Here is a 25,865-nt window from a genome sequence, read left to right on the forward strand (position 1 = left end):
GTGTGTGTGTGCGTTGTAGCTCTTTGAATCAAAGGGAGTTTGAATACGAAACTGAATAATTATGAATTGAAACACCTTGTTGTCTACAATATTGGGATACCTGTACAACTGTTATTAATAATTGTTTTAGTTGCTTGTTTTTTATTTGCCGTTTAAATACCTCGCGAGTCGGGAACGTAACCTGTCGATCGCAGATGTATTGCATTATTTTCTCTTTACGTGAATTTCTGTCGACGTTTTCTAGAAGAAGAAAAAAACAGCTATTAGTTGAACATACCGTGGCAGCGGGCCAAATTACCTGCTCGTCTGAACTCGTCAATGTTGAATGCTATGAGTTAAATTACTTTTAAAAGTTACTAATCGTATTTTGTTTAGATCTTCAAATGTAAACTCTCAAAATTATTCTGTAATAAATATATAGAAATGAGTATGTGTTAACATATATACTTGAACATGGTACTCGTCTCAGGTAGGCGAGTTAAATGTAATAATAAATAATAATATAATATAGCTAAATAATATACCCGTAATTAACGCAGCTAACCTATTAGCAGAAAGTATGGTCACTGCTAATTGCGACAACGCAACGGTCTAATCAAATCCTAATGCTTACAATGATATAAATATGTAACGTTCTATGTACAGTTGTATAACTCGACGATTTAAGAAATCCTATTAAGATAATCTGTTGTGTTGTCGAGAGAAACGCGAACTAGTTTGATTGTAAAAAAAATATATACATTCTTGAACCAATATGCGGCTAGAGAATCATGCGGTTAGTTAGATAGAAAAAAAAAAAAACTATTTTTCCATTTAAATGACAATTACGACCGACTTAGTTTATTTTAATGAATAGGTAGAAATTTTTTTGAAATAATGTGTTTGTGTGGAAAGTTTTGCTGTATCACTCCCCGAAATACCGTTTGATAGCTTATTTTAATAAGTAGCAAAGTAAAAAATCGGCCCAGGACGGGATTGCAAATGTGTGTAAAGGAATTCCGGAACAAAAATGCTCACGTCTTACCTGCAGACGCACCCGCCAGATGTGCTCGCATCCCGCGCATACCAACATTAAGCCATGTAAATTGTTTACGTGGAAAATCTGAGAAAATCGTCCGCTAACTGCGCGTAACCACCTCATTGCGACGCGCCGCTATATGAAAAATTGTCAGCTTTTTTGCATTCCGAGCCGGTGTCCTGTCGCCGACGACCAGGACCCGATTACGACAATTGTTCCCTGACCGGTAATTAGTTGCATCGCAAATAAACCGAGGAGCATTCGTTTTATTTAATATCGGGGCCTTAAAATTAAATTGTGCAGGAATTCGTGAGGTGGTGAATGATTCGCGTGCGGAGGACACGGGACGAGGTCACGGGGGTCCGTTACGGCGTCGACCGGGCCGGGCCCCGGATCGCGTTTCGTCGAACTTATTACGACAGATGCGGCTCGGGAGGCGGGAGCGGGGACGCCGGCCCTTCGGAGAGATCGACCTCCGAAATGCGCCCGAGATTGCATTCTTTCGGCGGCGCGGGCGCATTCCACTGCGCGCCATCGGATCTCCGCGCGCCCGCGCCAGTCGACGCGCGCCCTTTTGGGGGTTAAGATGTGTCCGTTGCGGCGGACGGTCACTATGTGGTCCCAGCCGCCTCCTCCCGAGCCCGAGGTCGAACCATCCTTCCGCGTTCGTGCTTCCTCTGTCGACACTCACAGCTGGTGTAGGGGATGTTTTGGCGCGCGTCATATCGCTAAAATGGTGCGTAATGAACCGCGAGAGTACGGAGTCTGCGTGGACCCTACCTCCGTTCGTCCCCCCGGCTTGTGTGTGCGCGATGAGCCCCAGTATCAAAATTTGAATGAGCTCCGCAAACGCCCCGAGTACGCTAATTTGGACGAGATCAGTCGCGAGTATGGTTACCGCCTGTGCCCCGAAGGTCAGAACCTAGAGGACGAGGCCATCTATGAAAATATACTGTCAGTGCGTCAAATTCGTTCCGCGGAAGTGCGTTTAGTGCCGGTGTCCGAGGTGCCATACTACGAAGGTCAAGGTTACGTGGCGACTCAAGTTCTCAGCAGGAATGGAACCTTCCCGCAGTGCCCGCCGCACACATGGAGCCGGCTGCAACATGCCATCAGGATGACGGGATCCTTGAGGCTTTTCACCGTAAATATTATATAATCATATTATCAACAAAATAACTATTTTCAATTCAAAAATCTTCGAATACAACGTAAAATATTTCGCTTCAACTTCGAGGCGCTATAAGTCTTAACGTTGCTATAGACCGGTGCCCGTATAAAATTTTGATTTCTTTAGGCAAAACCGGATATGTGTACGAGTGATGAGGTTACTTTTTATGCGCATTCCGAGCAAAAAGTTGTTGCTCAGTATGTATAATACCGTATTTATGTCGATCGCAAAAAATAACCGATGGAATTTCGCTCTAATGATTCGTTAATTTTTGTGGTGACTCGATGAATTTCGTACCTACCCGTGAAATATCGTAACCCGTGGCTTTAATACTATTAACCGCAGTTCAAACTGTTTGTTTATAGCTAAATGATAAATAATAAAGTTATATGATCTGTTTCCAAACAAAAATCTACATGCCATGCCGAAAAATCGACTAATATTCTTTTTTCAATATTTATGTATAACTGTTTTAAATTTTATTACATACAATATTTGTTATAAAAACATCTTATAGGCTCAATATGTCTTTAACGCATTCCTGCCATATCAGAAGTACAAATTGCATGAAATTTTATTTTTAGAGTTTTGATTGCATATTACAGAAATAAGTATCCCAGTGTTTACGGAAATTATGTACGGTAAAGTAGGAGATTAGTTCGTATTACTGAAATTAGCCAAAAATGGCTTGAGATACCTAAGGTAAGACTGTGTATCGCACGACTGTTCCATGAAGCTTGGTTAAAAGCGAGCTTTGCGAGCAGCCTGGTAGTCTAACGCAAGAAAGGTGAACCATAAATGTGGTAAAAAGAGGCCATGAATTGTTATATTTCAATGTTTATATACTACTTCAGCCTCTCTACGTATATATTATAAATTTCTATGCGAGCGACGCCGCGGTCAACTGCTTGTCAAATGATATTAGGCTTTCAGAGGTATTTTTACGCTCCACCTGCCTAAATGCTTGCCTATAGGTATTGCTCATTTAAAAACGTAATTTATCCACTTTAATTTTTTTTTTGTTAAAATTATTCATATAATCATTATTCATATAATAATTAAAAAAAAAACACGCTTTGCGCTTCGGAAGTAATAAAAGTATATTAAGCGTAATGTTTAATAACGTAATGAGAGAACGTGAAGTAAAATTACTATTAACTAGATTTCTTTATTTCTCACACATTTTTTTTTTCACTTATATATTAATAATTAATAATATAAACCGTATTTATATGTATAATAACTACTAAAACACGTTTTATTAAACATTATTTCCCAATAATGTATTTAATTTAGGCAATTGAAGCGATATTAACATGAATTAATTATTTAACGAACGTCTAAATTATAAACATGCAAATATTAATTTTTCTATAATTTTTTTGACATGTATACTTACCGCGTAATTATTGGTTGGTTTTTAGATAAGTTATTTTATTCATGTCATATTTAAATAGGCACTTAATAAGTTTACTTAGTTTTTTAAGTACGGGAATATTATAAAATCTACACTGGTATTACTAAACATTATATAGGTACTATTTGTTATTACTACAAGGAAAAATCTTTTAAAACATTTTAAGGAAGAAACTAATTTAATATTTAATATTAAAATAATTTCCTGTCATAATATCACATCAAAAATTGATTCCACTATTATATCATATATAGTTGTCATATAAAAAATTATGATATTCGATTTTTCGACAAAAAATAATAAATATTATTTTTAATTGTTCACAGGCAAAGCGAGAGATGTACGATGTCAAGAAACAGAGGCTGTGTTTAGCTCAAGATGAGTACAAGCATCTCAATAATGCTCTGTCCACCCTCGCCGCGTCCAGAACGAGCTGTAAGTACTAGCTATACTAATTCTAAATATTTGTATTTAAAAATCTCCTTCATATATACAATATTTTTATGCATAAGTACTAATAATAAGGATCTTAAGATTTAGTTTTATATACTTGCATTTTCTGGGTTCTATATTTATAAAAAAATAACAATATAAAATTTCAAATAATAATAATTAAGAGTAAAGACCTAGTTTTCAATTTTTCGTACTATAGAGAACAAACACGATACGGTTTTGCTTTTTAAATTTTACTGTTACGCTGATTTCGAAAGTAACAACTTAAATAAAAGTAAAAATACCACTCGATTATAATAGAATATCGAATAAAATAAAGTAAAAGTAAAATTCTTTTATTATAATAGAATAAAATAAAATATTCCTAAAACTACACAAAGGTAATATAAGGTGAATAGATATAAATTCCGAATAGAAGGCATTGTTTAAGTAAAGTTACGAATCAAGCTTTTGGTCTCCCGTATTCTCAATGTTGCAGTGTTGCTTTCAATTCCTTATACAACTCTATACAATACAACGAGTACAATAGGATATGAGATTATCCATATCCTTAAAGGTCAGTTACATAAAGGCAACATATTTAAATTGAAAAATATATTTTTTATATCTATGAATATTAGGTAATTTCGTGTAAAATAGAGATGATAGTCTTTTAGAACCGGTTTCCGTCAAAGCGGAGACGACGGGAGATGTGCTGCGAAGCGAAGAGATGTCAGCTATGCCTAACGGAGATGTGAAGTGTGAAGAGCTCGAAATTTGGCACGTGCTGTCTACAAAATGAAGACATCGTGTCGTTACTAAAGTTCCTACTAACCTAAAATCATAACCTTTTTGAGGAAATATTAGAATTAACGTTTTCGGGAGTATGAGGCGTGAGGAGGCAACGGGGAACGCTGTGCGGAGTACGGGCGCCGCACATCAGCACAACATTCTAGAAAATTGAGATTACTCTCCTCTCCAATTGTTCCATTCCCACCGAAACTAAGCTGAGAAATCTAGAAATAACGAAATCTGATAAGTTAATCAAAACACATCTCCTCTCGTCTCCTTTCCTCTCCGCTGTGGTAGAAACCGGGCCTAAAGAATAGAAAGAGGTTTTTGTTTTGATTTTTGTATCCAGTTGCTTATGATTGACGTATTTTTGAAAATTAACTGAACATGAAACCTTTGACTTCAAATTTGAGCTTAAATGAAAACGGAATGATGATTTTTATGTCTTCTAAAGGGTTTCTTACTATCTCTACGTAATATTTATAATAAAAATACCATTCTTTTCATACATTTAAAATTTAAGTAATTTTAAACTATTAATTGTCAATGCCATAATCATAACTGCGAATTACCGTGTTAAAAAGCGTGTATTAAACTTTTAATAAGCGTTTAAGCTGTACATAGGAACAGTAATTATATTCAATTATATATGCTGTACATGTAAGAGAACATAGCAATTACATTTATTATATATAGTTACGTGTATCCTTAATCATCACGTTATATTAATTTTTGATTAGACATCCTCTTGTATATCTGAATCATCTAATATGTAGTATGAGAAACCGCTTTTATGTTTAATATGTAATATATTATGAGTTTAAAATATTTCCAGATAAACAAATTCTCTGATGCGTAATTTTTGTTGAATTGGAGAAGTGTATCAAAAAATTAAAACATCTGTATAGATTTAACAATTTGTAACTCGTGTTTTTTAGTCTTTCTGTATCAATGATATATTTAAATTGTTGTTCAGTATGTTCATCAACAACGTCGGTAACAACAACATCGACGACTTCCCGTCATGATCCAGAACAACTAAGAGCTGAAGTGACTCAAGCAAGAGGTAGAGTGGCTCAGCTGAGGAAAGAGTTGAGGCAGGCGAGAGCAGAGGTCGCCAGCGCTAGGCGAGGAGTTGATACTTTAGCTGAGTAAGTTTTTTTCATAAAATAAATATAAAAATAATAGATTTGAAGGTGTAACAAGTAAAAGATCTAAGTTTTGCAAATGATATTACAGAAACAAGTAAAAATATTAGTATAGCTTTGTTGGCTTTTAATTCATAATAATTTAATTCATATTCGTGCATTTTCCTTTTGTTTTTATATACAAGCGCTATCTCATTACATACAAAAATCTATATAATAGTGCTAGGTACCATTAACAAGAAATAACACAGTCCAATAAGATATAATAAATAACCTTATAAATAAAATTCTGAAAACTTATTTTCATTAAGCAATTTAAGCATTAAGTTTTTTTTTTAGTTTTGACAACACCAATCAATATTTATTGAAAAAACGAATCACTACAGTTCATGGAAAGCTCATGTCTTTACGAGCCGTTCCGATATCTATTCGTTGTATGATTTATTCGAGTGGCCTCAGGTCAACGGGTCAATTATGATTGATGATGACGAGGTGTCCGATTTTATTTCTGCTCTCCATTGTGTGTTATTGATAGACAGATACGAATTGTTTCTCCGTTACATTTGTACGTAATGTTTGTTTCATATGCGTATTCTTTTCAGAGTGGAGCAAAAGTTGAACTCACAGCAGGGGTGCTACAATATAACCGAAGCTCAGGCGATTATGACCGAACTAAAAAATGTCCAGAAATCTCTTACCTCTGGAGAAAAAGAACGAGCTGATCTTATGCAATCGTTAGCAAAGTTAAAGGACGACTTAACGAGGCTACAATTAGCAGACGCTTCGCCAGATCTCTCAACCCTGAGTTTACCTCAGGAAAAATTGAGCACTGCCTCCCAAACTGACTTATGTGCGGACTTAGTCCCAATAGGCACAAGATTAGCTGAAATGGCGCGGGTTCGCCTAAAATACGATGAGGCTAGAAAGCGGATACAGCAAATTCAACAACAATTAGCCGATTTAGAGGACAAAGTCCAACCTGGTCAAGCTGAATCAGACAAAGATCGACTACTTTTATTCCAAGAAAAAGAGCAACTCTTACGGGAATTAAGGAGTATAACTCCGAGAACAAGGTCGAAACAAGAAATGAGTGACATCCAATCAGAATGCAAGAAATTAGAGCAGGACTTGAAAAATGCGTTCGAGATGTCAAACAAATGTATAGCGGATAGACTGAGGCTACACGAAGAAAAGCAATTGCTGTTACAGCAGTTAAAAGACGCGTTAACGTCAATGACGACTTTGGAGGGGCAATTGAAAACATTGTCAGCATCTACGTTGTCAGTATCGAGTAGTTCGAGCTTAGGTTCCCTTTCTACAGCGAGTAGTAAAGGGTCGCTGAGTTCGGAGATCAGTTTCACGGATATTTACGGAGGACCGCAAATAGCCACTACCTTTCAAGCTGATAAACCTATCGATATGGTTGATCTGCATCGACGAGTTGAAAGGTACGAACTGAAACAGAATTTTTTACTATTAACTTTGATGAGCCCTTTGAAACAACTTACAAATGCTTGCTACTACGAGTGTTGTGGGATCGATTCCTGATTGATTTACATAACACGTTTATATGTTACAATCATAAGCATTAAATTGCTTATCTTAGGAAATAACATAGACGACCATTTGTGTATGCTACATATTATTTCATTTATTAACTTTTTTTAGTATTAAAAGCTTCGACATATGTTGATCTTGATAAACGTTATTTTGTACATTTTATTTTATTAGTTCTTGGTGTTTTATAAGGTAATTTTTCTTCTAGATTACTTCGGGGGGCAAGTTTTACGGACAGTGTCACACCGGGAACAAGTAGTTCACCATCACAACCCTCTCTATCACCAAGAAGCAGTTTATCATCAGCGAGCCCACCTCCACCTCCGCCGTCTTATAATCAGGTATATCCAACATTTTTTACTTTATTTCAAAATTGACAATTACTATAATTTCATTTTTGACTTTAAATTCACTATGGCATATATGGTATCAGTAATACTCATTAGCAAGATTATCTAAGAACGATTAAAATTCAGAATATATATTTTATTATTATTATTTCTCAAGCCCTTTTATCCTTTGATCTAAATATTTTCGACTAAAGTTGTCTCCAACAATAACGATAAGATACTACTGGTGTTTTATTATATAAAAATTGTTTAATTTAAATATAAAAGATATGACCTCCTATGAAATTATTTGATTTATATTTTTTTATTACAATAGGTGGAAAGACAAAGGCGGCAACAAAGGGAACTTGAAGAGAAACTAGCTGAAATGAGAATAGGCATCGCCACCGGATCAAATGAAATCATTGGACTATCTACAAGTAAGTATCAAAAATAGACCAATTTGTTCTTCATTATCAGTAATCTTGGGAAATCGACTATTCTTCTATCTCGAGAAACTTAATTATTTTCTTGCAATGAAATACACCCATAGTTAAAAATGTTAGCGTGATATGCGTATAAATATATTCCTATATATAATTATAAATCTATATTTTACATTAAAATTTATTTTATTTTGGTCTCCCCTACTTTTCTAAATATTTATTGTTAAATAACAATGGCGTTTAAAATTGTAGATGTCAATAATAATTGAACACCGGATATTGTTTTGGATATTGCATGATTTGTTTATAAATATTCAAATTTAAAAAGAAATTTTTAATTACATACATCACACATACACAAACACAATTAGTGCTAAACACATGGATTAATCTCGATTATTTTTTAATCTATAAGGTGGCAAACAAGCCTGAGGTTCACTTAATGATAAGCGGTTACCGTAGCCCATAGTATGTGACGTTGCGTTGTCGCAACGGTCATAGCACTGGTTTGTGGCTGTTGCGCTAGCGGTTGCGTGTTCGATCCTTGCACATGAAAACATTTGTATTGGCCATACCGATATTTGTCGTGGCCTGGGTGTTTATGCAGTCCTTGTGAGTCTCCCCATCGTGCCTCGGAGAATACTTTTAAGTCGTCGGTCCCGGTTGTTATCATGTACACCTGATAGCGATCGTTACTTATAATAGGGAATATGTGCCGTCAACCCGCATTAGAACAGCGTGGTAGATCAAGCTCTGAGCCTTCTCTTACATGGAGAAAGAGGTCTATGCCTCCTTAATGCTCAGCAGTGGGATATTACAGGCTGAAGCGTAACCTATAGACGCCTGCAACACCAGAAGCCTTCGTAAACGCGTTGCCGAAAGTACTGCAAACAGTGTTATTTACCTGTGATCTTCTGTAAGGTCGAGGTACTTCGAGGTCTTCATACTTCCCAGTTGGGCTGCTCCAAATTTTGAGTAGGAGTCTTGCTGTACTCAAAAAAATAATATAATGTTCTTATAGTTCCCGTGCAACTGCAAGGTCCCGGCCGGCCCTGTGAGCCCTTATCACCAATATCAGAGACACCGCCTCCACCGCTCTCGCCGAGAACTCCGTCATCTAGTGGTGAGTTTTCACTAGACATTATTTTCAAAAATTTCAACGTATGACAATACAATCTTACAGATGGGGGTGACAAATCAATAGCTTCATTAAAGTTGTATTCAAAATCAAAATCAAAAATTAGGCTTCAAAAGCACCTTTGTCTATATCGTCATTTTTAAAATTAAAATTATATTTGATTTCAATATAATTATTAATCATAGTTAAGCTAAAGCTACTGCAGATTTAGAATGTACTTTGATTCTGTAGAGAAGAATCGGCAAAACTCCGCAGTTACTTAAAAAAAAATCTCGTTATAAATTGGGCATGGGATCGAAAGCTTCATTAAAATTATCTCAACAATCCAATTAATCTCATATGTGGAGAAAGAGGACTATGCCCAGATGTTATAGGGTGAATCGATCAATAATATAATAAATAATACGATTCATCTCACTACTAGACAGACCTCGTCTTCCATGTAGGACTGGCATCAGACCTTCCATTATTTCATAATAACTATTATGTGTTTCAGGTACAAACACTAGATCAGTATCGGCAGCAGTTAGCGACGAGTCGGTGGCTGGCGACTCCGGTGTATTCGAAGCAGCTCAAGGAGGAGACGCTTCTAATGCTGGTAAGATTTTATTTTCATTATTTATAAGAAAATTTGTGACTATGGAAGCTATTAGCTTTGTTTTTTGCTTAATACATATATGGGAGACACTTCTAATGCTTGTTATATTTTAACAATGTAATAAAAAATATATATTTGTTAGTACTGCAAAATTTCTTCGTCTTCGGTGCGACAAAGCCAGTACTGCGGTCACCAACCCGCCTTCCCAGCGTGGTGACTATGGGCAAAACACATGATTTCACGTTATTTTTGGCGTAAACTTGTGGAGGCCTATGTCCAGCAGTGGACTGTATAGGCTGTAATGATGATGACTGCAAAATTTATATTGAAAGCTATTTTATCTTCAATCCTGCTTAGTACGGGATTTGAACGTGTTCTGTCAAAACTTAAATTAAGTGTTTAATTTTCTTTGAGCACTTTTCTTCTATTTATTTTAACAGAACTAATTTAAATATAATCAAATGTCATGAAAACAACGTTAGGTCAATCGTTTTAGTATATTTTATATTGTTTATACTTATATTTTTGATTTGATCCAGTCGGTAACTATTCACAGCTGGGCTTAGACCTCTTTCCCTCTATAGAAGAAGTAGTATATATTTTTTCAATTCATTTATTTTTCATTTTGTTACAGTGAACAGTGCACAAATTGAAATTAAATTTCGCTACTGTTCCGATGAGAGCGCTCTCGAAATCGGCATCTTGAGAGCTAGGAATCTTCACGCTTTGTACATCGATATGGGAACTGAGGTGTAAGTTACTTGTTACTTACATATAGTTAGAGTAAATAAAAAGGGATACAATGTTTGTTTATCAATGGTTTTATTGTAAAAACTGTATAATTTGTAATGTAAAATACAAAAATAAGTGATAGGCTTGATCTGCTGGATTGCTAGAAGAATAAGTAACCTTCGACGAAATATATTTTAAAAAGTACTAGACATATTTATTATTATTTGAATGTATAACTGTAAAACATGAATAGTAAATAGTTGTATTATGTTAATTATAATAGATTAGACAGTCAGTTTTAGTGTTGTAGTTGCCTTTTAAATGTGATTTAGGGATTTCACTAGGTGCAATCTTAGAGACAATATTCTTAATTATGTTTATAGTTGACTTTCATAATGCGTTAGGTATAATTTAAAAAGATTATTTAAATATAATGAACAAAATATAAAATTCTCGCGTCACAATGTTAGTTACCATACTCCTCCGAAACGGCTGGACGGATTTCATGTACCTCTAAGTTGTTATATATAAAACAACGTTTGCGGGATATAGTTTCTATATAAAAATGTGGATAAGATTGCTTGTTTAAAGGTAGTCTCAATTTCTTTCGATGTAAATAATAATAATAATAATAAAAACTTCGCATCAGAAATATAATCTATAAAAAATACAACATGTATGATTAACAGTAATTATAAATTATAAATTATTGTTAAACATCTTTAGCAATATAATAAAGAAAACTTATTAATAAAGCAAGTAATTAATGAAATGATTATTATTCCAGTGCAGTACGAGGTGCATTAGTTGAAGGAGGGGGTCGTGGTATTGCCTTCAGTACCACTGCCCTACCTTGGAGGGGAACTACCCTGCTATGGCGAAAGACACAGAGGGCTTCTCTCGGACCTAGAGCTTTAAGGGCTGCGACCTTACAACTGAATGTAGCCGCTGGAGCTGAATGCCTGGTATGTAGATCAAGTTATAAAGAGTGTATTTGATATATGTACATAATTATGATATAATTAATTTTGTAAAGAAAATTTGATAATCATATTCAAATTTAATTTTTTTTTAATTGATTGCTTTGGTATAAAATTCATTTGATCGCTGGTCCTACTATTGGGCTTAGTAATTTAATAGCAATAAATAACAAATACAATTAATCGACATTTTGAAATGATGATATTAGCCAAATTCGAGTATTCGGCTTACGCCTTGAGTGCCATGTGAAAAATAATGAGGCGAGAGCGATAAAAATTCTGATATAATATTTAAATACGAGCAAATTTAGTAATAATGCACTGGGAATTAAGTCTTAAATCCTTTGCAGGGTTGTACGCAAATCAGTTTAGCAGATTTTGACCCCGACACCGTGTCACAGAAGTGGTATAATGTGTTGAGCTTTAGAAGTATTAGGAGGGATGAAAGTTCTGACGAATCCACAGTTATAAGCTCACAGACATCTACTCTTACGAGGAATAGAGGTAAGATTTGCTAATTTTTAACTAGGTTTAACGATAGTGATGATACTTTTTTTATTTTAAAGTTAGTGCCTATCATGTGGTCCCATTTAAATTTCAGCAAGATCAGTCGAGTTTTGTTTGATATTTTATTTCATACAACTGGGTTGGCAAACTAGCGTACAGCTCACCTGATGATAAGTGATTTCCGTAGCCTATAGACGCCTGCAACATTAGAAGAACAAATTCTTATAAATATTTATTATATTCGTATTAAGTTGTTTATTATAATATACCATATATCTTAATTACTATATTATATTAAATAACCTAAGATTTTTTTTTAAATAGGTCCAGAGAGTATGACAAGTGCAGAATGTAATGTCGACTGTGAGAATTCCGCTTCGGAGGACGAAGAGTCACGGGAACCTTTGAATCAGGTAAAAATATTTTTAAATATGATTTGTTAATCCTTGTGGGTCTCCCCGCCGTGCCTAAGAGAGCACGTTAAGCTGTCGGTCCCGGTTGTTATCATAAATACCTGACAGCGATCGTTACTCATAATGGAGAAAGGGTTTATGCCGAGCAGTGGGATGTTATAGGCTGAATTAAAAAATTTAAAATTCAATTAGATGCTGTAGTTTGCTCATACAAAATCTATACATATAATAAAATGGTAGGAAAGTCAAAACTGTACATTGAATATTTTTTTTTAAAGAATACTTGGGGGTGTGATCTACAATCGATACCGAAGCCAGAAATATAGTTTTTAAAATTTTTGTCTGTTTGTCTCTTTGTCTGTATGTATGACCGGGATAAACTAAATAAGTACTGTATGGATTTACTTCAAATTTGGCGCGAATATTATAAAGAAGTCGGGTCAACATATAGGCTACATATTATCACGCTATCGCCTACGGGGAACGAGCAGTGAACCTTTATTTCTTCAATGCACTCTGTAACAACGTGTAATCTAACGACGCATTTTTGACTGTTGTTGTTGTTATGTTAATTACCATGCTATAAGCTAGCTTCACACTATAAATAAAGACATTCTGTAGTATATTTAGTAAAAGCATTGCACCCATGTGAAGCCGGGGCGGGTCGCTAGTTTTTAATAAAAGCGAAAACAGACGAATAAATAGTATCTAATAAATATTATTCTTAACAGATCGTAGAGGAAGATTCATTCGAAGACTACATTCCTGAAGATATAACGTTGGAAGACGAGTACTTACATCCTACTACTGCGGAAAAGGAAACAAACACCGAATGTAACTTCTGTCCGGAGGGAGCGAGACAACTACACAGACGGTATATACTCTTCTAATATTAGTCCTTTAAGTTATATAATTGTTAGCGATTTTAGAAATCTTTGGTACTGTTTTCGGTTTAGGATCTTTGTATTTATCCAAAAAACTCTCCAAAGTTTTTCAATTAATACAATGTTAATCTTAGATGACGGATCAATCATTGTAATATAGGTAAATTTCGCTCTCATTCTTTATTTAGTATTTAGTAGTATTGCTGAAACAGATGATTGTAAATTATTAGATTTTCCAGAATTATTAGGATGCGTGAAACGTGTATTTTAGACGACACGCTGTACATAGTAAGGGATATTAAACATTATAGATCATCATAAGAATATGTACATATATTATTGAGAAACCTTTTTCAAATTCATTGTTTAATGGCATAGTAAATAATCATTACAATCGCAAACTTTTTCTCATTATTTTAAAACATTTTTCAAATTGTTCGAATTTCTTATATATTTCTTACAGTTATTTATGACTCAAATATAAATCAACCTTTTCATCTGGCATCTTGAATATAATCCTGTATAAGTACTATTTTTTACCCGATTCATGTATTTAAATGTAATGCAGACCATTTCATAAATCCGTTCAAAATATACATACATCTATCGTATACTATTCTCATTACCAGACCTTGTAAACATCATGCAGAGAGCAAAGGTTTTACCTTCTATTAAGGCAATGTGTAACTACCCTCAAAAATTACCTTCTATTAAAGCAATGTGTCGCTACCCTCAAAAATTACCTTCTATTAAGGCAATGTGTCACTACCCTCAAAAATCAAATAAATCAAAATAGCAGTCCTATTTAGAGCAGTAATGGTAATATTTTTGGGCGCCAAAAAATATACCTAATTTCCTCCAGATACATATTGAGGCGGGAAGCCGACGGCAAGCCCCACGAAGATATCGCCCTAGAGAAATAGTTATATACCGTCCAAATATATATATGTAAATATTGTAACGTAGGTATGTTTGCACTGTGTCTGAAAGCTTTGATTGGAGACGTGTGCTCATATTAATATCGCTTTTTTTAATAATAAAAACACTCGTAATTTCCAAGATTTTGATGTTGTATTGATGTTTAACATATTTTTATTGCGTTAGCTAATATATTGACTAAATGTATAATTTGATAAGTGAAATAATTGTGTTTGCTCGCAAACGAACAAAACTTACTTTTATTTACATCGAGAGGTAATATAATATAGGTAGTAATCATTACAGCCTAAACAGTCCACTGTTGGACATAGGCCTCCACAAGTTTACGCCAAAAATAACGTGAACTCATGTGTTTTGCTCATAGTCGTATGGTGACCGATAGGTAGTAAATAATCAATTAAATACATAAATAATTAGCATTATTAACTCCAGAAGTACTTGTCCGCATGACAAGCACCAGTTTACGATTAAAAAATCGTTAAAAGCGGTACAAAAATTATGATTTAACACGTATCAAAAAATACAGTCGAATTGTGAACCTCTTTTTTAAGGATACTTAGGAGATAAAAAGAGTTACTTAAGTTGTTAAATAAGGAAGAATATAATAAAAATTTACCGAACTGTTTTTTTTTTAATATTATAACTAATATTTTATAGATCACAAAAATGTATGATAAATTTAGTTTTATGGAAATTGCATGGAAAGTGAGTTTTGCATGGCATGAAACGTGGCACAATGTGAATGTATCTATATTTTTTTTATTATTATCTACTAAACCTAACGCATGGTTTTCGATGATAATATGAAATTAAAAGATCAGCTATTTTAATTAAGATTTCAGAAAGATTTCGAAAACTCGATTTCGATATTTTGACAATTACTTGACATAGAAAAATTGTCCAAACTCTTGCAAATAAAAAAAGTATAAAGAGGTTATTAATTCAAGAGCAATTTTTTTGTGCGTGTTTTTTTGCAAATAAAAACTGCAATAAATACTTAAAAATTATATTTTGTTTTACAGAAAAAGTCAACAAGTTAGCTCAAATCAAGAAGAGTCGTTAGCGACTATAAAACGATCTCAGACATTTTCGCCACAACCGCAAAGCATTAGCAGAGGCCAGTACATTTGCAGGTGAGAAATTAATTTTCTAATATGTATTATCTTTTGTCTTTTTGTGTGACCGGGTGAGGCGAACGGAGCAAGAGAGAGGTGCGAAAACACTTTTTCGTCCTCTATTTCTCTCATAACCAGTTACGTTTTTGACTGATTTAAAAAAAGAAGGGAAAAAGGAGGTTAAATTAAACACTAAACCCCAAAAGGAGGTTTAGATAAATAAAGGTCTCTTATCAATTATGCTATTGGAAACCATAGAATAGAAAACTCAGACACACATACAGTATACATATAGTATACAGTATACTTTTCCTATGAATGAGAACAATTACAATTTACGGTTTCTGATTTTCTGTTGAGTTATTCTCATCGTAGGAACTTATTATAACCTCCAACATAGAAATGAAAATTAATGTCAATGTACAGCTAGTTACAAACGCTCTGGTGTAGTATTGCGGGTAGTTGCCGAAAATCCCGACGGTTTGCAGGTTCGATTATTTCTGGTTTGGATGTCTTTCCTTGTGGGTGTCTCTACTGTGCCTCGGATAGCACGTTAAGCTATTAGTCCTGAATGTTATAAAAAAACTTGATAGCTATCGTTACTCACTGTATAGGCAAAAGTCTAAATCGTCGTACAGTTAGTTATACTAGACGTCATAATATAATGTTAAATACTTTTTTTTGCAGATTAAATAGATCAGAATCAGATTCATCTATGGCGCAGTACGCGCGAAGGGTTACTTTAAAACCTCCGACTGTCGGTATACCCTTCGACAGGACCGTTAGGGAGAGGAGATCTCTGAGGTAAGTCTGCGGTCAATTTCCCGTCGGCAATAGAGTATTACTCAATCACGTGTATATATTGTAGAAATTTCGTGTTTTTTATTTAGACGACTAATTGTCACTAAATGAGATAATTACATATGTTGCAATCGATACCGTTTTGTTGTAATGTCGCCCCCCCCCCATAGTAATTGATACCATTTTTTGTAATGTACCCCCCCCATAGTAATTGATACCTTTTGTTGTAATGTGCCCCCCCATAGTAATAGACACCATTTGTTGTAATGTCGCCCCCCCATAGTAATAGATACCATTTGTTGTAATACCGCCCCCCCCCCTATAGTAATTGATACCGTTTGTTGTAATGTGCCCCCCCATAGTAATTGATACCATTTGTTGTGATGTCGCCCCCTCCATAGTAATAGATACCATTTGTTGTAATATCGCCCCCCCCCCCCCCTATAGTAATTGATACCGTTTGTTGTAATGTGTTTCTCCCCATAGTAATTGATACCATTCGTTGTAATGTGCCCCCCCATAGTAATTGATACCTTTTGTTGTAATGTCGCCCCCCCCCCCCCATACTAATAGACACCATTTGTTGTAATGTGCCCCCCCATAGTAATTGATACCATTTGTTGTAATGTCGCCCCCCCCATAGAATAGATACCGTTTGTTGTAATGTCGCCCCCCCATAGTAATAGATACCATTTGTTGTAATATCGCCCCCCCCCCCATAGTAATTGATACCATTTGTTGTAATGTCGCCCCCCCCCCATAGTAATAGATACCGTTTGTTGTAATGTGCCCCCCCCATAGTAATAGACACCATTTGTTGTAATGTCGCCCCCCCCCCATAGTAATTGATGCCATCTGTTGTGATGTTGCCCCCGCCCATAGTAATAGCTACCGTTTGTCCCCCCCAGGTGGGGCCGCGTGCGCGGCGCGGCGCGGTCGCGGCCGGCGCGCACGTCGCTGGACCTGTCGCTGGACCTGCGCGCGCAGCACTCGCGCCTCGCCGACCTGCGCCGCGAGATCGCGCACCTGGCGCAGCTCAAGCGCAGGTGGGCGCACACACACCACTCTCTAGCCCTACGACATAGACCTCACGTTCAATAATGTCGCTGGACCTGCGCGCGCAGCACTCGCGCCTCGCCGACCTGCGCCGCGAGATCGCGCACCTGGCGCAGCTCAAGCGCAGGTGGGCGCACACACACCACTCTCTAGCCCTACGACATAGACCTCACGTTCAATAATGTCGCTGGACCTGCGCGCGCAGCACTCGCGCCTCGCCGACCTGCGCCGCGAGATCGCGCACCTGGCGCAGCTCAAGCGCAGGTGGGCGCACACACACCACTCTCTAGCCCTACGACATAGACCTCACGTTCAATAATGTCGCTGGACCTGCGCGCGCAGCACTCGCGCCTCGCCGACCTGCGCCGCGAGATCGCGCACCTGGCGCAGCTCAAGCGCAGGTGGGCGCACACACACCACTCTCTAGCCCTACGACATAGACCTCACGTTCAATAATGTCGCTGGACCTGCGCGCGCAGCACTCGCGCCTCGCCGACCTGCGCCGCGAGATCGCGCACCTGGCGCAGCTCAAGCGCAGGTGGGCGCACACACACCACTCTCTAGCCCTACGACATAGACCTCACGTTCAATAATGTCGCTGGACCTGCGCGCGCAGCACTCGCGCCTCGCCGACCTGCGCCGCGAGATCGCGCACCTGGCGCAGCTCAAGCGCAGGTGGGCGCACACACACCACTCTCTAGCCCTACGACATAGACCTCACGTTCAATAATGTCGCTGGACCTGCGCGCGCAGCACTCGCGCCTCGCCGACCTGCGCCGCGAGATCGCGCACCTGGCGCAGCTCAAGCGCAGGTGGGCGCACACACACCACTCTCTAGCCCTACGACATAGACCTCACGTTCAATAATGTCGCTGGACCTGCGCGCGCAGCACTCGCGCCTCGCCGACCTGCGCCGCGAGATCGCGCACCTGGCGCAGCTCAAGCGCAGGTGGGCGCACACACACCACTCTCTAGCCCTACGACATAGACCTCACGTTCAATAATGTCGCTGGACCTGCGCGCGCAGCACTCGCGCCTCGCCGACCTGCGCCGCGAGATCGCGCACCTGGCGCAGCTCAAGCGCAGGTGGGCGCACACACACCACTCTCTAGCCCTACGACATAGACCTCACGTTCAATAATGTCGCTGGACCTGCGCGCGCAGCACTCGCGCCTCGCCGACCTGCGCCGCGAGATCGCGCACCTGGCGCAGCTCAAGCGCAGGTGGGCGCACACACACCACTCTCTAGCCCTACGACATAGACCTCACGTTCAATAATGTCGCTGGACCTGCGCGCGCAGCACTCGCGCCTCGCCGACCTGCGCCGCGAGATCGCGCACCTGGCGCAGCTCAAGCGCAGGTGGGCGCGCACACACCACTCTCTAGCCCTACGACATAGACCTCACGTTCAATAATGTCGCTGGACCTGCGCGCGCAGCACTCGCGCCTCGCCGACCTGCGCCGCGAGATCGCGCACCTGGCGCAGCTCAAGCGCAGGTGGGCGCACACACACCACTCTCTAGCCCTACGACATAGACCTCACGTTCAATAATGTCGCTGGACCTGCGCGCGCAGCACTCGCGCCTCGCCGACCTGCGCCGCGAGATCGCGCACCTGGCGCAGCTCAAGCGCAGGTGGGCGCACACACACCACTCTCTAGCCCTACGACATAGACCTCACGTTCAATAATGTCGCTGGACCTGCGCGCGCAGCACTCGCGCCTCGCCGACCTGCGCCGCGAGATCGCGCACCTGGCGCAGCTCAAGCGCAGGTGGGCGCACACACACCACTCTCTAGCCCTACGACATAGACCTCACGTTCAATAATGTCGCTGGACCTGCGCGCGCAGCACTCGCGCCTCGCCGACCTGCGCCGCGAGATCGCGCACCTGGCGCAGCTCAAGCGCAGGTGGGCGCACACACACCACTCTCTAGCCCTACGACATAGACCTCACGTTCAATAATGTCGCTGGACCTGCGCGCGCAGCACTCGCGCCTCGCTGACCTGCGCCGCGAGATCGCGCACCTGGCGCAGCTCAAGCGCAGGTGGGCGCGCACACACCACTCTCTAGCCCTACGACATAGACCTCACGTTCAATAATGTCGCTGGACCTGCGCGCGCAGCACTCGCGCCTCGCCGACCTGCGCCGCGAGATCGCGCACCTGGCGCAGCTCAAGCGCAGGTGGGCGCACACACACCACTCTCTAGCCCTACGACATAGACCTCACGTTCAATAATGTCGCTGGACCTGCGCGCGCAGCACTCGCGCCTCGCCGACCTGCGCCGCGAGATCGCGCACCTGGCGCAGCTCAAGCGCAGGTGGGCGCACACACACCACTCTCTAGCCCTACGACATAGACCTCACGTTCAATAATGTCGCTGGACCTGCGCGCGCAGCACTCGCGCCTCGCCGACCTGCGCCGCGAGATCGCGCACCTGGCGCAGCTCAAGCGCAGGTGGGCGCACACACACCACTCTCTAGCCCTACGACATAGACCTCACGTTCAATAATGTCGCTGGACCTGCGCGCGCAGCACTCGCGCCTCGCCGACCTGCGCCGCGAGATCGCGCACCTGGCGCAGCTCAAGCGCAGGTGGGCGCACACACACCACTCTCTAGCCCTACGACATAGACCTCACGTTCAATAATGTCGCTGGACCTGCGCGCGCAGCACTCGCGCCTCGCCGACCTGCGCCGCGAGATCGCGCACCTGGCGCAGCTCAAGCGCAGGTGGGCGCACACACACCACTCTCTAGCCCTACGACATAGACCTCACGTTCAATAATGTCGCTGGACCTGCGCGCGCAGCACTCGCGCCTCGCCGACCTGCGCCGCGAGATCGCGCACCTGGCGCAGCTCAAGCGCAGGTGGGCGCACACACACCACTCTCTAGCCCTACGACATAGACCTCACGTTCAATAATGTCGCTGGACCTGCGCGCGCAGCACTCGCGCCTCGCCGACCTGCGCCGCGAGATCGCGCACCTGGCGCAGCTCAAGCGCAGGTGGGCGCGCACACACCACTCTCTAGCCCTACTTCATAAACCACACGTTCAATAATCCCTCAAAAGATAAACGAGAACATCACCGACATATCGCTTCGACGTATCCCACTACTGGACATAGGCCTCTTTCTCCATCTAGGAGAAGGAACTGAGCTTAATCCACCACGCTGCTCCAATGCGGGTTGGCGGATATATTCCCTACCATGAGTGACGATCGCTATCAGGTTTACATGATAACAACCGGGACCGACGGCTTAACGTGCTCTCCGAGGCACGGTGGAGAGACCCACTAGGACTGCACAAACACCCAGACCACGGCAAACACCTGTATGGCCAATACAAATGTTTGTCATGTGCGTTGACCGAACCCGCAACCGCCAGCACAACAGGTACAACCTGTGACGTATGAATAACTCAAAATCTATTTTTTTTATGAAGTAGGGCACAGCGAGATATTTTCTGCTCATAATATGGAGTGGCCCGACTGGGGTACTACCTAAAATATCACAGTTAAGGGTGATTTAAGTATTACGTTAAACACCGAAAGCGGATGGGGGGATCTATGTTTTGCTTATTTTTGATGATGTAGGAACCGAAGGGGTCTAGATGGTGGTTACATCAGCAATATTTATTTATTATTTCTGAATAGATTAAAAATATACAACCAATGTTTATATAAGCATAGTGGGGAGAGTAGGGTTTTACTAACTTTCGCTGGCAAGGGAGAGGAAGGGGTTAAAAATTACTAAAATTCTACTTACGTAATATTTGAATGATCCCTTAAGTAGTATGGTTTTCGAACAGTGTTGTCTTCCTGGTAGTGAGTAAAGTGACCAGAGCTCCTGGGGGGAATTGGGGGTAGAGTCGATAACGCGCTTGCGATGCTTCTGGTAGAGCAGACGTCTATAAGTTACGGTATTCGCTTACCATCAAGTGAAAAAATAATTAAATAAAAGCCGAATTCAATTTAATTCGACTAGCAATAAAACGTACGTAGTCGAAAACGTAATCATTTAGATATGTATTATCAGGCATAAATCAGAAAGTAATCGTTAGATCTCAATCGAGTTAAAATTAGATCTCATGACAAGCATCAGCTTTCGAAAAAAAGAATCATCAATATTTGTATACCCGTAAAAAGCTATGAGGCAAACACATAAAAAAATATAGCCGAATTAGGAACCTTTTTTCGAAGAACAAGAAATAGTTACAAATAAGAAAACAACACTTGACGATAAATGCTTATCTAGTAGACAATAGTTTTGTAGTATATTTTGACATACGAACTCTTAATGTTACATATAAGTCTGGAAATATTAATTAAATTTTCAAAGTGGTAGTATAAACTATACGTAGTCACTAACGTAGTCATTTCAGTTAAATTCCTAATTAGGACAGGCCTTGTGATAAGATAAACCTTTGCTTAGCACAAAAAGAGACCAATAAAAAAAATTCTACACTCTAAGTTTGTCTATTCCTCTTAACAGATTAGAGGAAGCATGCGCACGCGGTGATCCAGCCGTAGCCGCGTGGGTGGCTGAAGATGAAACTCTTCGGCGTCTCATCTCAACTTCTGCGGAGTCTAAAGACAGAGTTTCTAGATTGTTCCATCGAACTTGCCGAGAGATATATCGATTGAGAAAGTCCAGACAGGGGGGACGGAAGCCAGACCTGGTGACCTTCAAGTGAGTGTCAAGTTAAATACAGATTTAGTTGCCAGTTAGTGTTGTTGTAATTACTAAAAAAAATTTAAATGATTAAAGAAATTAATAATATTTATTTTTTCTTTATGATTTTAATGGCAAACGTAACACGTAAAGTAACGTAAATGATTTGTCATCATGTACAGTTTTATGAAAATGCAGGGTCTAGATATAATTAGAAATTTGCTTCAGTTGTCTGTTTGTGTAGTTGGTATTACTAAAACTTAAAAGGTATACGGACTAAAATTAAACATATGATGAATTTATTATCATATATTTCGTCAAAACATAGAATAGAAATAATTTGCTAACTAAATTTTATTTTGTTCTGTTCCATTATAAAAGGACGAAGTAATTGGAAAAGTAGGCCTATTCCGTATATCAACAATGTTTTAAAAGCAATTTTCTTCATCAACAGAGAAAAGATGGCATTCTTCACGCGAACCAAATCAACATTACCACTTCCCGACGAAGGTGAATTATCAGAAGACGATTGGGAAGAACTAGAAGAGAGAAGCACTCCAGATGGAAGATCATCGAAAACCTCATACGAGTTGCGAAGGGAACCAAGTAGTCAAACCGACAACCAAACTCAAGTCGTCGAATGCAAAAACCCGTGTATTGAACCATTCAACTTGACTATTAAAGAAAATGAGGAAAATAAGGAGTCAAAGACTGAGGATGTGAGGTATGATTTTGTTGTTGACCGAGTCCTAGGTGTTCAAGTTTGAATGGACTAGTTGGACGATATCTAACAAACTTACTATATATTTAATTATTTTTGTCCACTTGGCTACCAGAAGTCTAAAACTCTTCAAAAGTGTTTTGTCTTCAAAATTGTCTTATTTTGTTACGGATGTTAAATATGTATTAAACAGTACATTTATCTATTACCCAATGAATTGTTTATATCTTTATTTGGCTAGCAGAAATATAAAAAATCTTGAAAAGATTTTCATATTTAATATTGTTTTGTAAATTCGTTTAGTACTAAATTTATGTAGGTATAACATTGTGTTCTATAACAGTGTGATTTTAATATTATTTCAATCTACCCTCAAAATAAAAATTTGTAGTTCTGTTACAAACTACGTCCAACTGGTTATTGTCTGCTACTTGATTAGAATTAAGATTAGTTTAGAGGAAAGATCAGTATGAACTGTGGCTGAAGATGTGTTACGTTAAGTATCTTAGTGGTCTGTTACTTAGGACATTCGATTTGTAATACCTTATTGTGATACTTGATATAATTCAACAAAATTCCGAACAAATTTATTAATATGGTAGAGTTAAACTAAAAATTGTTTAACATTTTTGATCTTAAATTTAAATTATATATTTAAATATCACAAGAAGGTTCAGTGAAAGGATCGTAGTAAACGGCACCGTATAAAATTCACTTATTTACTGTGATTGCTTTTGCCTTTTGAGATTTCTAGATAGAAGACTGAAATGTAATAATATGTATCTATATATGTTATAATAATGTACGTACACGTGGGGTGCCATAATGAAATCAGTAGAAAAACGATCGGATATAACGTTTTATATTATATACATTTTTTATATATTTATTGTACAAATATGTGCCTTAAATTTCGGTGCCTTGTGCGTTCGGCCGATCGCGTGCCATAATGGGCAGGAAACATCGGTGTACAAAGTAGTGTATGGTGAGTCACAAAAAAAATGCCAAACTCTTTTTTTTTTTAATAATAATAGTGGAAGTGTAAATAGATACGTAAAGACCCACCGGGTAATATCGGTTGTATATAAAGACGTGTAGGTTCCACCGAATAAGTTGAACATGATAGGCCAAAAAGTTCGCTTTTGTATATACGGCTTTGAGTGTATTTCATAATTATCGTGTGTCACACGATTTGACGATTTTAATGTAAAATATATGTTTTTTTTTTAATTTCCTCAACAATCAGGCACTTGAAAATTTAAGCTGTCAATGTGACATTGATATTTGACAGATTAAATTTATAATATTTGTCGTATTTTTGTTTTTTCAAAGAGATTAAAAGAACGTTTGGCTGTTTTATCCCTGCCATAATTTCATTCCTAGTGAATTGAGTATTCGATTTATCCAACATTGGAACCAACGCTTTCCAACTATTGTTCAAATGTTGGCGTATGTTTTTTCGTTTATAATTCCATGAAATCGTGTAAACATTTGATCTGAAATTGTACTGATGGCAGACATCTCAATATTTCGACCTCGTACGTAAGATTGTGAATAAGTTTTAATTGTAAATGTTGTAATATACGCGTGTAAATAATACGAGATTATCTAATATGCATTCTGATTTTTACAATTATTAATTAGATGTATTTTAAGTATTGTACGATGAAGCGATAGCTTCAAAGTTACTAGTTGTAATAATTAATGTTGCACTATTGTAAAAAAATGTATATTTTATATAAACATTTATGTGAAGTTTATACATAGTTTTTTTTTTGTAATTGTTACAAAGGTAAACTTGGTTTTGCCAAATTAATTTAATGTTTTAATTCTTCCATTAAAGAAAGGGACTATATTTTGTAAAAATGCCAACAACGATGATATGAAGTTGATATTAATAAAAAGTGAAAATAAAAATTATAAATGAATAATTGCATTGTTTGATTTTAAAACCCCTAGTTAACCGATATCTATTATGTAACCGTAAAATTATAGACGTCTCTTGCGGTTTTTGAACAGTAACTGATAGACAAAAAATGAGTTTTTAAATATTTTTTTCATACAATTTTGAAACTACAAGGAGTGTTACCAGTGTTTAAATTTTTTTTTCTTATATCTTTTGGTGGCAGTATTTTACTAATATATTGAAAAATGTAAAAAACGTAAATTAATGCTAAAACGACAATTCTTAATGGTAACAGATTTTTTGTAACTACAATAGTTTTAGTCTCTATGAAACAAAATATATTTTTTAATCATACTATATCTCACGAAGGTCGAAACAGGTACTAGCTTTATTATAACTAGTCTGGCCATAAACACTGTTACATAAAAACTTTTCTTTTTTTCAACTTTTTAATTATTTTGAAATTGGAACACGTATATTATTTAAAAAAAAATATTTCGATTTTGCACCATTTCACACATTTTTTCGTGTTCATTATCAAATACAATATGGAATGGTGTTAAAGAAAATAGGATTGCAGTGATCGCCTTGTACAAAGTGGGTATGGAGCCGTCGATCATATTCCAGACACTTCAAAAGCTTGGTATCAGCCGTATGTTCGTATATCGTACTATCAACAGATACAGCAACACTTCGTCTGTCGAAGACAACTTAGAACTACAAAGGCTGTTAATTTTTTTTTATGTCACTAGGTCGGCAAACAAGCGTACGGCTCACTTGATGGTAAGCGATTACCGTAGCTTATAGACACCTGCACCAGAAGCATTGCAAGCGCGTTGCCGACCCAATCCCCAATCCCCCAGGAGCTCTGGTCACCTTACCAACAGGAACACAATACTGCTTGAAAACAGTATTATTTTGCTGTGATCTTCTGTAAGGTCGAGGTTACTACTCCAGTCGGGCTGCTCTATATTTTGAGCAGGAAATTCCTGCTGTGCCCTACCTCAGTCAAGTAAGTGCTGTTAAAGCCAGAATTCATCGAAACCCTATTGGGAAACAAAAAATCTTATCGCGAGAAATGAAGATTCCGCTAG

The 25,865-nt window shown here is 38.5% G+C and overlaps 1 protein-coding gene across 1 annotated transcript; it reads left to right on the forward strand.

Annotated features, from left to right (window-relative positions):
- The first annotated feature begins 1,604 nt into the window (after positions 1-1,604).
- LOC123662604 (protein kibra) lies at positions 1,605-23,180 on the forward strand. The gene is made up of 18 exons (XM_045597424.1): positions 1,605-2,162; positions 3,933-4,041; positions 5,807-5,981; positions 6,581-7,426; positions 7,744-7,876; positions 8,202-8,304; positions 9,332-9,433; positions 9,945-10,046; positions 10,681-10,798; positions 11,566-11,743; positions 12,109-12,262; positions 12,590-12,678; positions 13,410-13,552; positions 15,530-15,634; positions 16,304-16,420; positions 17,326-17,463; positions 21,965-22,162; positions 22,599-23,180. Exons 1-18 carry the CDS (start codon positions 1,605-1,607, stop codon positions 22,909-22,911), a joined length of 3,681 nt encoding a protein of 1,226 aa, XP_045453380.1. The 3' UTR covers positions 22,912-23,180.
- The last annotated feature ends 2,685 nt before the right edge of the window (positions 23,181-25,865 follow it).

Source organism: Melitaea cinxia, chromosome 19 (genome assembly GCF_905220565.1).
Source record: "Melitaea cinxia chromosome 19, ilMelCinx1.1, whole genome shotgun sequence".
In the NCBI taxonomy this organism is placed as follows: domain Eukaryota; kingdom Metazoa; phylum Arthropoda; class Insecta; order Lepidoptera; family Nymphalidae; genus Melitaea; species Melitaea cinxia.